This window comes from Rattus norvegicus, chromosome 1 (assembly GCF_021556685.1).
Source record: "Rattus norvegicus strain SHRSP/BbbUtx chromosome 1, alternate assembly SHRSP_T2T, whole genome shotgun sequence".
NCBI lineage: Eukaryota > Metazoa > Chordata > Mammalia > Rodentia > Muridae > Rattus > Rattus norvegicus.
This window is the reverse complement of record NC_141534.1, coordinates 219,397,807-219,410,000: the sequence shown is the minus strand read 5'-3', so window position 1 is coordinate 219,410,000 and position 12,194 is coordinate 219,397,807. Positions and strand designations below refer to the sequence as shown.

The 12,194-nt window shown below is 48.5% G+C and overlaps 1 protein-coding gene across 8 annotated transcripts in view; it reads left to right on the top strand.

Moving 5' to 3' along the window:
* Positions 1-12,194, top strand: part of Incenp (inner centromere protein) — a 32,760-nt gene that overhangs the window by 13,275 nt on the left and 7,291 nt on the right. For 6 of the 8 annotated variants that reach the window (XM_087548870.1, XM_087548888.1, XM_087548908.1 and 3 more), the window contains 9 exons: positions 2,225-2,276; positions 3,351-3,408; positions 3,529-3,643; positions 4,614-4,665; positions 5,084-5,198; positions 5,270-5,404; positions 10,894-11,003; positions 11,076-11,196; positions 11,536-11,655. In XM_087548870.1, the coding sequence (XP_087404996.1) occupies positions 2,225-2,276; positions 3,351-3,408; positions 3,529-3,643; positions 4,614-4,665; positions 5,084-5,198; positions 5,270-5,404; positions 10,894-11,003; positions 11,076-11,196; positions 11,536-11,655 (878 nt within the window). Of the gene's footprint in view, positions 1-2,224; positions 2,277-3,350; positions 3,409-3,528; positions 3,644-4,613; positions 4,666-5,083; positions 5,199-5,269; positions 5,405-5,882; positions 5,895-10,893; positions 11,004-11,075; positions 11,197-11,535; positions 11,656-12,194 lie in introns of all 8 variants that reach the window. The other 2 variants (XM_087548881.1, XM_087548867.1) reach the window with 1 other exon arrangement.

The following is a 12,194-nucleotide window of genomic DNA, read 5'->3' as shown; positions in this document are numbered from 1 at the left end:
AAATAAGGGAACATGAGAGGTTTGTCTTTCTCTGTCTGGGTATCTCACTGTATATAGTCTTTTCTAGTTCCATCCATTTACCTGCAGATTTCATTTTTTATGGTGGAGTGATATTCTGTACTGTATGTGTTTATCAGTTTACCAGTTTTATAAACGTCATGGAGGGACTGTTGGAAAGGCTTGTCAGTTGGACGAGTTGGTGGTAGGATACAATCTGAAGCTTCCAGCAGTATGGTTCCAAAGGCCCTGACATCTTTATGGGTGACCTTTCATCCCTTGGAACAAGACATTTTAACACTTGGCTCTAGCTCGTCAGCATTCTAAACAGAAAGGTACATAATGGTATTGTGTCAGGGTGGTAGCCAATTTTCTTTATGGATGTACAGACTTCCTTAATTCCTTCTATGTCTTCTGGCTGTAGGATGGCTTTATAGAATCTGTGTTGTTGGCATCAACAGTTAGCTCTTTCACACCCAGTGTGTAAGTCAGAAGTGCATGCTCAGAGGTCACCATTCTTGGAGATTCACCAGCATTGGCAGCAACACACTGGATGGCACCGTCATCCTGAGATGCGTCTGCACTGACACATCTGGGTGGTAGTCACAGAATGTGTACTGGCCTTAACTTTTCACAGGGATAGGTCAATAGTGGTACTATGCTCACACTCCGCTTTTGTTTCTCCAAGACCCAGACATACTTGAAAGAGCTCTTTCCTGTCTTGGCAGCCTCCTTTTCAATCTTTTTAGTGGTTTGTTTGTCAGTTCCACAACAGTTGTAGATGGCCAGTAGTGATCCTGAATCTGCATGTGCAATGGTGACAGTATTGGTGTCTTTTCCTTTCCCATTTTCACTTCAAATTAGGAAACTAATTTGTTTTCATAACAGCAAACTTGTAGCTCTTAAGCACTGCCTTTTCCCTCCCCCACAACCTTTGCTGCTGATGGATAGGCTTCTGGGTTGTGTGTATGCAGATCTGTCTAATTCCAAGCCGAGCAATTGATTATCTTCTTGAAATAAGGGAAGGTGAGGAGGCAGGGGCCAGAATATGTAGTAACTCAGCCCCCTGGTGACCTTGGGTACACCTCTTCTCTTAAGTTTAGTTTCCTGTCTGAAATGGTAATGACATTGACTTGATGGTAGTTAAAGAACTCATCTTAGTACTTGGGTATGATACATGTTCAGTAACTCATTGAGACAAGCTCAGGCTGACTTTGAACTTGTGACAATCCCTCTGTCTCAGCGTCCTGAGTGCTGGGGTTAAAGGTGGCAGCCATTGTTCCTAACTGAAACTGGGCATTGTGTTGCTGTGTGTGACAGTGATGGAGTATGGTGCAGAGTTCTTGATGGGTATAAGCTTCAGCATGTTTTCCTTTTGTGCTGTTTGGGCTAATGTTAACATAGTGAGGTAGAAGTCACTCTTCAGTTCGGTGGTGAAAGGAGTAGTGGATCACCCAGAAATGTCTCAGGTATCTCCAGGGTTTGGATATACTTTCTTCCTCCTTCCTCCCCTCCCTCCAACCCCCTTTTTTTCAAGACAGGGTTTCTCTGTGTAGCCCTGGCTGTTCTAGAACTCTCTCTATAGACCAGGCTGGTCTTGAACTCAGAGAACCCCCTACCTCTACCTCCTGAGGGAGGGGATTGAAGGTGTGTACTACCACCTCCCAGTTCCCTTTCGGTCGGTTGTTTCATCTCCTCAGGTCTTTCACATCAGTTCAGGTCTCCATCTAGACTTTAGCATCCTTGACTTGGTGATTGCACATAACCTTGTTTACTGTGTAAAATTATTTGATGCTGGAAGGTAGAAAGACCAGACAGTGGCTGTTAGTTTTCCTACCACCGAGGCTCTCGCACCTGACCCAGAGCCCAGTACATAGTAGGTACTTGATGAATGTCTGTGAGTAAATAGGTTGCTTGTGTTGGGGCCCAGTGTAATGTCAGACATGTCTCCAAGATACTCCTATCCTAGTGAAGAGGTGGAGGTGTGCCTGTTATGCAAGCCACATAAAGCTAATAACCTCATTGAGGTTGTGAGGATGAGTATGGGAGAGACCCAGGGCACAGAGAGGCCTGTGTGTCTATGAAAGGAGCAGTGATCGTGTTCCCGCAAACACTTCCTGCACCTCTGGCCTGGTTCCTGACTGGCTTTGATGCTATCCTGCACCTCTGGCCTGGTTCCTGACTGGCTTTGATGCTATCCATCTTTTGTTTTTTGTTTGTCCTTCAGGTCACAGTTACCTGGAGAGGCTCCTGAATGTTGAAGTGCCTCAGAATGTTGGGTAAGTTCCATGCTAGTGCTTTCTACAGGAGTGGTCAGAGCACATGCAGGAGGGGGTGGAGACGACCGCCAAGTGAAAGTTGTTAGTTGAGGCTAAGCCTATCCTCATCCCATCTTTCCATCGCACTGCTGACAGCCATGCCATGCTCCCTTAGCTTGCTTCCCATGTGACCAGGCAGCAAGCAACGTGACTGTCAAGTCTCCAGGCATCGTTCCATCAGTATTACTTGTCACCTGAGTGTGTGAGTTCCATGGTTGTAAGTAATGCAGAACAACCATGTAAAGTGAGGTGTAGTGGGGTGTGGTAGTCGGGCTCAGGGGTGCTTTCTGTCTCCAGATTAGACCTAGCATTGTTTGTGGCCAGGGCACTGACTTCTCAGAGGCCATGCTCTGCTATCATGAGCTAGTCCTTCTTTACTTTGGGGCAGAGGTTCAGTGCTTGAGATGAGGAAATGGCGTCTGGACATACCTTGGGGTTAGCTGGCCCCTGGGTGAGTAGTGAGCAGGCATCAAGAGAGAGGAGACTAGGGGCTGGGGATTTAGCTCAGTGGTAGAGCGCTTACCTAGGAAGCGCAAGGCCCTGGGTTCGGTCCCCAGCTCCGAAAAAAAAAGAACCAAAAAAAAAAAAAAAAAAAAAAAAAGAGAGAGGAGACTTTTCTGGTTCCACAGACTGGGACAGTTGGGTAAATTATTTGTCTTCTATGTGTCACTGGAACCATAGCTCATGGTCCTAGAGCCAAGCCACCTATGACCTGTTGGCTCTGCTGTTTTGGGGAGCAGTATGTCATGATGATGGGAATTTGGTTCACAAAGCTGTTCATCTCATGGCTGGGACTTGAAATGAGAATGGGAGGAAAAGGCTGTAGACCCATCATCGCCCTCACGTGCACACTCCTAATAAGAAAGTCACATAATTTTCTACACAGGAAGCCACTGGTGATGGCTGCTGTCTTCTGATCCAGCCTAGGCTCTTGGCTTGTGGTCCAGGTCTGGCCACTTAATATTGGGCCTAACTTGAGGAGTTGGGAAGACTGGGCCTTAAAGAGTTCTCACGGTGCCCCTGCTTTGCTTTCAGCCTGGAAAAGGAGCCTGTTGAGGTGGCCGAGCCTGAGGAGGCAGTAGAGGAGCAAGAGGTAAGGCCACAGGCCAGAAATGGACAGGACTTGAGTCTTCCAGTTCTAAAGCTGTGTGCCACAGCCATCCTGAGCCTCAGGATCCATGTGGGCTTCTTCAAGTCTTGGTTCTTCCTATAGGTCTCCAAGAACAGTGGATGTTCCTCCAAACCCCACAGTGCCACCAAGATGGCGATCAGTACGCCTACCTCGAAGCCTGTGGCCACTGGCCAGGCAACAGCTGTTGAAGAGCAAGGTGAGCTGGCTTGGTCCTGTGTCTTGGTACACCATTTTCTGATCTGACAGGCCAAAGATAAACCTGAAGGTGCCATGATCTTTTGGCTGCTGAGTGACACATGAATACGTCTAGCTGGTGGATTAGGAAACAGAGGCAAGGGCCTGAGGAAGTAAAGGTATGAGAGTGTCATGTGAAGAGGGTCTTGAAGCCCACTCCAAAGGATTCATGGAGAACTACAGGCTGGGTCTGAGTACCTACCTGGCCCCTTGTTCCTGGCTTGTTTCTGACTTCTAGTTCAAAAAGAGCAGGGTTACTGTAGGTTTGGGGAGTTGGTCAGGAGCCCTTGCCTGGCTTCCCAGGCTACTAGTAGGCTCCTGGAGTCTGGCTCATGTCTCTCTCGGGAGGGTGATTTCCATGATGTGAAGAAATGGCACTGTAAGGTTTCTAGCAAAACATTCCCTTTATGAAGGGGTCGGGATAATTGTGCCAGTTTGAAAGCTGCCAGAACTGCTGCAAAGACTTTCAGTAAAGGCTGCTTCCTCTTGGTGTGAAATAAGATGTACTGTGCTCTGTGCGATGACCCCATGAGAAGAAACTTCATTTTCTGTCATGTGGTAACAATTGAAGGCCAGGGGAGGTGAGTTTAATTACAGTAGAGTTGGCAGCTTGTCCTGTAAGGTTTCTGTACATAGTTTTTTTGTGGTAGAGGGAGTGGCATATGCATCAAGGCTTCAGTGATGCTGTCTTGCCATTTGTGTCATAGTTGTCAAGGGATAAGGGCTAGAGGATCTGATGGGGACCAGTATCCTGGGCTCAAGGCCAGTTACCACTGAGGTTGGTGGTTTTGCCATTGACCACCCTGAGGTTGCCAGGAGCAGGGATTACTCTCGATGTAGCTATTGCTGCTGGACCCCTTTCCTAAAACCAGCATTATATATACCCTACTGCCATCACTCAAACAGCCTCACTGAAATTTCTCTCTTCACAGACGCTGAGCTTGACCAAACAGATGGACACAGAGAACCACCCCAGAGTGTCAGGTTTGCATCTGGAAAAGAATGTGTAGGCAGCTGTGGTCTGAGGTTCGCAGGTGGTGCTTGAATCAAGCTGGGGTCCTTGCATAGAAAGGCTATGTAGGGGTGTGGCCAGGCCTTCTGCTTCTTGATTGGTGTCATTGTTTGATTCTCTGACTTAACAGAGGAAGCAACTTGATGCTGTAGATGCTGTCTTGGGAATGATTATGTCCCTCTACATCCTTGGCTCTGTGACCTTTCATTGGCCACCTAAATTTTCCTGAATAGGCAGCAAAGGGTTGGTTGGTCTGCAGTCTCTTCAAGTCTGGAGTTCTGAGGCTTGAGCCCAGATGTGTTTGCATGGATGGTTTTTATGGAATATAGTAGGGGTATGAGGTGGATTCTTGACTCCTTTTTATGACATGTGGCCACCTGTCCTGGGTAGGAGGAAACGCAGTTACAAGCAGGCCATGAGTGAACTGGATGAGGAGCATCTGGAGGATGAAGAGCTGCAGCCTCCCCGGAACAAGACCCCTTCCCCACCCTGTCCAGCCAGCAAGGTGAGCGGGTCCTTACCCTTGCTTGGTGTCTGCCAGGCTTGCTCCATTCTGACTCTGGCCCTGGTCTGCAGGTGGTACGGCCCCTCCGGACTTTCTTGCACACAGTGCAGAAGAACCAGATGCTCATGACCCCTACTCTGGCCTCCCGCAGCAGTGTCATGAAGTCCTTTATTAAACGCAACACTCCACTCCGTGTGGACCCTAAGGTAAGGGAGCCGGCCCCTGGCTGTGCTTTGCTGGAACTAGGGCACTGGGGTTGAAAGCTCCCTTAAGTTACTGAAAATAGTGTGGTCCTGGGCATATGGAGACCTAACACTGATGCTGGACTAGTTAAAGCCTCTGTGGCCAAGGGTTGCCTCAGTTCTGTGGTATTGCTCTGACTTTTGGATCCTGGACTGTGACTCAGAAGCTCAGCTGCTTGGTGAGCCCTAGGCCTGAAAGTGGGAAGATTGGCTAAGCAGACCTAACACTGCCTACTGTGTCCACAGACCAATGGTGGGTGTGACTTGAGAAGGGCAGGTGAAGACACCTTTACTATTGGGAGGGGGGATGGGTGAGATGAGGTAGCAGTTTGTTGTTGGTGAAAGGCCCTGAGTAGACCCACTACCATAGATAGGTGTGTAGCCTGCCCCATAGGACATCACTTGGCATTAACTCTTGGTGTTTTCTGTTTCCTCTCCACAGTGCAGCTTTGTTGTAAGTAAAGCCATTCCCTGTCCCTTAACAGAGCTGCACCTAGTTCTTAACCATGTCCTGTTACTGTGTAGCTGACAGCCCCTGTGGAAGCACTAACATTGCAAGTGGGAGTGTTAGGAAGGCAGATGTGCAAGTGGGAGGCACTGGAGTCACCAGGGTAACTGGTGGGAATCAACAGTTTTGGGGCTCTGCAACCTCCTACCGTAGAGATTGCCCTCTGCCCATCCATTGCTACTGGGAGTGTTTATGCAGCCTATAGCTAGAAGTGCTTCCCACAGCCATCTACTTCCTCATTCTCAACACTGGGGCTTGAGGGCCTGTGAAAAGAACAGACATGTCTCTGGTCCACAGAGCCACTGAGATTTACTGGGTCATAGACCTCAGCAGTAACCCTGATATGATGTCTGATGGGGTAGGACTGGTAACTATAAACTGAGGCTGGGTCCAGCTGTGCAGTTACAATGTAGATGATGGCAAGTGGCATCTGGAAACAAGACCAAAGAAGCTGTTCTCTTCCCAGGCACCTCAGAGCTAAGCAGGGCTGGGTTACTTGCTGTGAGCAAGAGCTTTGGAGGACTGGGACCTGGGAGTAGCTCAGTCCTGTGTCCTGCTCCTGGTTGGTTGCTGCTAGACCAGCTATAGCTCAGTTTCTTTCTTCCTTTCTTTTTTTCAGCGATATATTTATTTATTATATATAAAGCACACTGTAGCTGTCTTCAGCCACACCAGAAGAGGGCATCAGATCTCATTACAGATGGTTGTGAGCCACCATGTGTTTGCTGGGAATTGAACTCAGGACCTATGGAAGAGCAGTCAGTGCTCTTAACTGCTCAGCCATTTCTCCAGCCCCCTATAGCTCAGTTTCTTGTCATCTGTTTAAAGATTTGAAAATAGACATTCATACAAATAATGTGGGATTTTTCCTTTAAAACTGGTTTATTCGTGTGTGTGTGTGTGTGTGTGTGTGTGTGTGTGTGTGTGTGTGTGTGTGTGTAGGTAGGTATATTTGGAAGAAAGTTAAAGGACAGTTTTTGGAGTTTATTCTCCTGTCAAATGGATTCTGGGGATCAAACTAAGGTTATCAGTGCTGATGGTATGTGTTTACCCCTACTGAGCCTTTTGACAAGTTCAGAATTTTATTTAAAGGTGAAAGTCAAGGTTAGGTGGCCTGCAAGGAAAGAATAGGCCTGAGTAGGTCCAGGAGAAAGAGGAGTTGGTTGCTAGGGACAGGGTTTAGATAGTTTTCTTCTCTGGTAAACTTTTGATTGACAGTTGGAAACTTCAACCTGTGTAGGTGTGAATTGTACATCCTATAGTTTTTTTTTTTTTGGTTCTTTTTTTCGGAGCTGGGGACCGAACCCAGGGCCTTGCGCTTCCTAGGTAAGCGCTCTACCACTGAGCTAAATCCCCAGCCCCCATCCTATAGTTTTAACACTATGTGTGCCCAGTCATACATAGGCATGAGATGGTAAATAGCCCCCGCCCAAACAAAGTTTATACTGAGAACAAGGTTATTTTATTGTTCATTTGACTACAAAGTACAAACAGGGAATTGCTAGGGAGGAGAAGGACACTGCTTTCTCAGGAAAGAGTTGTGTGGCGCTCCAGCCAGAATAGCTGCTCAGTACTTTGTCGGGAAAGGGGTGCGGTATTGCTCAGGTCATGTAGGACGCCTGGTTACCAAGCTCTCTGTACCTTCTTACCTTTCTTCCTGCTTTGTACCTTGATGCAGCCCCTTGGTACAGTTCTGAGAAGAGTCATGGAGGCACCTGGAGGGCTTCTGCCTTCAGCAGCTGGCCCATAGGTCCCGAGCTTGTTTGTCCTCAGGTTGGTCAAGGTGACAGCATGTCTCCCAGTAGCCTCATTAGCTCGCTCTGGCTTCTGGACTTATTTTTATGCCTGGCAGTGAAGAAATCTGAACTTATTTCTTCACTTGGCCATTCACTTCCTCCCCGCTCTTATATTGACCAGGGCCTTGGAGGTATGGACATGCCCAAGAGGTCCTGCATGTTGCCCTGCCTGCTTTGGGGAACCCAGTTCTCTGCACAGGGCTTCTGGTGATTATAGCTCAGTTACTGTAGCCTGGCAAGGTTGAAAGGTTCTTTTTATACCTGAGTTTCCTCTTCTACAAAATGAAGAAAGCAGCCTCAGGAGATTTGGTGACTTGGAGAGTGAGTGTGCACACACTGAGTGCAAGGCTTCATAAAAAGTAGGTTTTGGATACTTGGCAGGGAGAGTGCCCATGTAAGGCCTCCAGGCTAAAGAGCTTGTAGTTTCCAGCTTGTAGTTTCCTCCCATTTTTCATGGGACTCGATCATGGCTCTGGGGATACCAAAGCTCATTTGAAGTCTAGGCCAGAGGAGAAATGGATTCTGTAGCATGACAGACTCTTAAAGCACCAAGTTACAAATAATGCAGTATAATAAATGCTGCTCAAGCTGTGTTGAAGCTGGAGTTTGACTGGAAGAAGAAGAAGAGGTGGTGAACACTGGGTGCCGTCCAGCCTTGCTTCTGAAGTACCTTTTCCCATGGAGAGCACTTGTATACTGTAGGGTGGGAGAGAAAGAGTGTGACCCTCCCTACGTACGTGTGTGTGTGTGTGTGTGTGTGTGTGTGTGTGTGTGTGTGTGTGTGTGTGTCTGTGTGTGTCTGTGTGTGTATCTGTGTGTGTGTGTGTCTGTGTGTGTGTCTGTGTGTCTGTGTTTGTTTGTTTGTTTAAGAAGTGGTCTCAAGTAGCCCAGGCTGGCCCTCACTTCCTAACCCTCCTGCCTCTACTTCCCAAATCCTGAGATTATAAGTGTGTGCCATTATGTTTGGTTCCCATCTTTTCTTCCTAAGTCTGGGTGGTTGGAGAGCCTACTAAAGGTCACCCATTCTTTCATGTGGATTTCTCAAAGACCAGTGCTTTTTAGGTTCTTCTAAACCCAGCTTGGTTTTAATAGCTCCTGATGTCTCTCTTAAATGTTTTTTGTTTAAATAGAAAAAGTTACAGAATATGGTGAAGCTTGGGGGAATTGTGACATGGTTTATTTAGCCATTGCCACAGTTGGGATCCAGGCCATGTCTGTAGCCTACTCACAGAAAGCTCTTAGCTACGTTTCATGGCCACACGGCCCTCATTCCGAATCTCAGCAGCCGTAGACCTGTTCTTAGTCAGTAGGAGTATTTTCGGAGGGTGTCATGGGAATTGTGTTGAGTCATATGCTACCTTTGGTAGCCACAGTGCTTTCAGCTGAGGCCTCTGAACAACCTGTCTAAATGATTACATTTGAAGTGAGTTGCTTGTAAATAGCACATAATTGGCTTTTAAAAATTTCTGGCAGTAATTATTTATGTGTATGGGTGTTTTTATCTGCATTTTTGTCTGTATACCATATAACACTTGCATGATGGATGCTTGGTACCCAGGGAGGCCAGAGAATGCATCAGAGCCCCTGGAATTGGAACTCCAGATAGTCGAGCCCCATGTGGGTGCTGGAAAGCATTAGTTTAGTCCTTGGCCAGTTTGGAGCCTCTCCCCATCTTGGCTGTTGCATGTAGCTGTGACTGTGTCCCTATGGGACTTTGTGGGTCTGCCTGGGAAGTGATGCCAGCACTGATCTGCTGTACAACTAGCTATCTTAATGGTGTTTTAAAAATTAACACAGGCATATCACAAGATATTTGGAAACTGAAGGAAAAGACATACCATCCTTTAGCTAGCTCACTAGCCTGTGTAACTTTTAACATTTGATGGTACTTTATTTTTTTCAACTCTTCTAAAAGAGTTGATGTGCATAAAAGAGTGGTGCATATTCACACTCCCAGGATGTGTTGGAAGTGATAAATGGCTGCTCCTTTATCTTGCCCTTCCAAATAGAACATTAGCTGACACTTTCTGAGCTGCCTGCCATTTTCTTTGCAGTTTTAGTCTTTAGTTGTGGGACAGTAGACCTACCAGGAAACTTGGTAAGATAGAGCAGGCTGAATCCCTGGAAACTCAGGTACACAACTGAGACGGTAGGGGACTCCCTACTCCCTGCCAGGTTCCTGGCCTGGAACATGCACCACACTTCCCACATAACAAGAGTTCTCCATGCTAATAAGATGGCCCTGAGTGTTTAGCCAGTAAGCTCTCCTTCCTGGATATTCCTCTCTGCAAAAGGTGTTTAATCTCTGGACCACTGTGAGAAGTTGGTAAGCACCATTTTTATGATGGACTAATAAACAGTTTGGAACCAAGGACTGTCTCTCATCTACCACTGCCAAGGGGAGCATGGAGAAGGCCTTCTCCTACAGAGCCGCCGTCTCCCATAGAAGGATTCCTATAATTCCAGACAACCACTGCTACCTTTGCAGATGAGCTAAGCTGGAGCTCCTGGCCACAGCCCAGGCCCCCGGCTAGATGCTATCTTTAGCCTGAGGGCTCCCAGTGCCCCTGGCCTTGTTCTTCCAGGGCCTGTGGACCCCGACACTTCACTTTTGACTTCTGTGTGGTTTTCTAGTGATGACTAGATGCCCACCCAGGAGTCAGGGAATACCAGCTTTGATTTCCCATATCTTAGACTGCATTTTCCCATCCCTGGCACTTCCTTAAAGTCCAACACCCTATGGATGGCAGCTTGGGATGAGCGCAGTCAAGCTCCCCATGTTTCCCTTTCTCCAGTGGCCATGCTTGGCAGCATGGCGGGGCTGAATGCGGTCCCATATTTAGTCACTTTCAAGCTGTTTATATAATTATAGTCAACACACATCTAATTTGAGGCTGTTTTTTTTTTTTTTTTTGGTGTGTGTGTGTGTGTGTGTTGCCTACAAGTCAGGTTCATGGGAAGCACTCTGTCCACCTGAGGGAGAAACTGGATGCCTATGCTTGCCTAGGGTGGTCACAGCGTATGCTTGGCTGTCTGCCTGAGAGGCATCTGCTACTGTGTCTGGTTGAGAGTGGTGCATGCTGCCAGGCAGCCTTTGGGGTTGGTGCGTGTCCTTATTCATATCCCTGTGGGCACCCTGCCCTCTTCAGGAGAAGGAGCGCCAGCGCCTAGAGAGCCTGCGGCGGAAGGAGGAGGCCGAGCAGCTGCGCAGACAGAAGGTAGAGGAAGACAAGCGGCGGCGCCTGGAGGAGGTGAAGCTGTAAGTGTCCCAGCTCCCAGCCTGGCCGGCCCCAGCCTGTGTAGGCTCTCTTTGACTGAGCTGTGCCCACAGGAAGCGTGAAGAGCGCCTCCGCAAGGTATTGCAGGCTCGTGAGCGGGTGGAACAGATGAAGGAGGAAAAGAAGAAGCAGATTGAGCAGAAGTTTGCTCAGATTGATGAGAAGACAGAGAAGGTGAGTCTGGGCTGATGGCCCAGTGGGTGGGGCCTTAGTGGAGCTCTAGCACTTTAGGGGTGGCAGCCTGAAAGGTGAAACTGGACTCCTCCATAAGTCGTTGGCCGGGCGGCTTGTGTATTCTTGCCCTCCGTCTCGTGGGCTTCGATCTTTTCTGAGGCAAGTTGAATGCAGGAAGTCTAGCCTAATCCTTTTCCCAGCAACCCTTGGTGAGTGAGCAGTCCTGAGTTCTGGGAAGGGTTTGTAGGGAAATGGGGTGCCTCTCACAGAGCTCCAGGCTCCATGCTGCATGCCGGGTGAGAGGCTGCTTCAGAGGGCACATGTGAGTGGATTCTGCAGGCTAAGGAGGAGCGGCTGGCAGAGAAGGCCAAGAAGAAGGCGGCCGCCAAGAAGATGGAAGAGATGGAGGCGCGCAGGAAGCAGGAGGAGGAGGCGCGCAGGCTCAAGTGGCTCCAGCAGGTACGTCAGGCGGGGGCGGGGAGGAAGCGGGTGCCCTGGCGCTGGCTAGGCCCGTTCTGTAGAGGAGACTTGAGGGCTGTGTCATGGTGATTGTAGAAGCCAAAGTCTGAAGATGAAATGTGCTTCTGGAGTCAGGCTTCCCCTCACATCTGCTATTCATTTCCTCGCTGTGTGACCTTGCTCAGGTTACTCAGATAGCAGAGTGATCTTGCTGATAGGGCTGCAGTTGAGAGCACGACGCCCTGATGCGTGTCAGGCCTGGTATACGCCGAGTGCCCAGCAGGTGATTGTACTTACACTCCACTCTCGGGCCCCATCTCTCTGGAACTGGCAGTCTTACTACTGTAGGGAACAAATCAGTGTGGTATATCTAGGCTCTGATAGGCACTTCTTAAGTTTTAATGTGTGTTAACTCAGCAGCTCCTTGAGGTGCCCATGCTGCTGTCCTTCCTGTTTTACAGATGGGAAACCGACCCTTGGGTCAGGTGGCTTGCCTATTGCACACAGCTAGCTCTCCAAGATCCCCCTTTGCTTGTCGG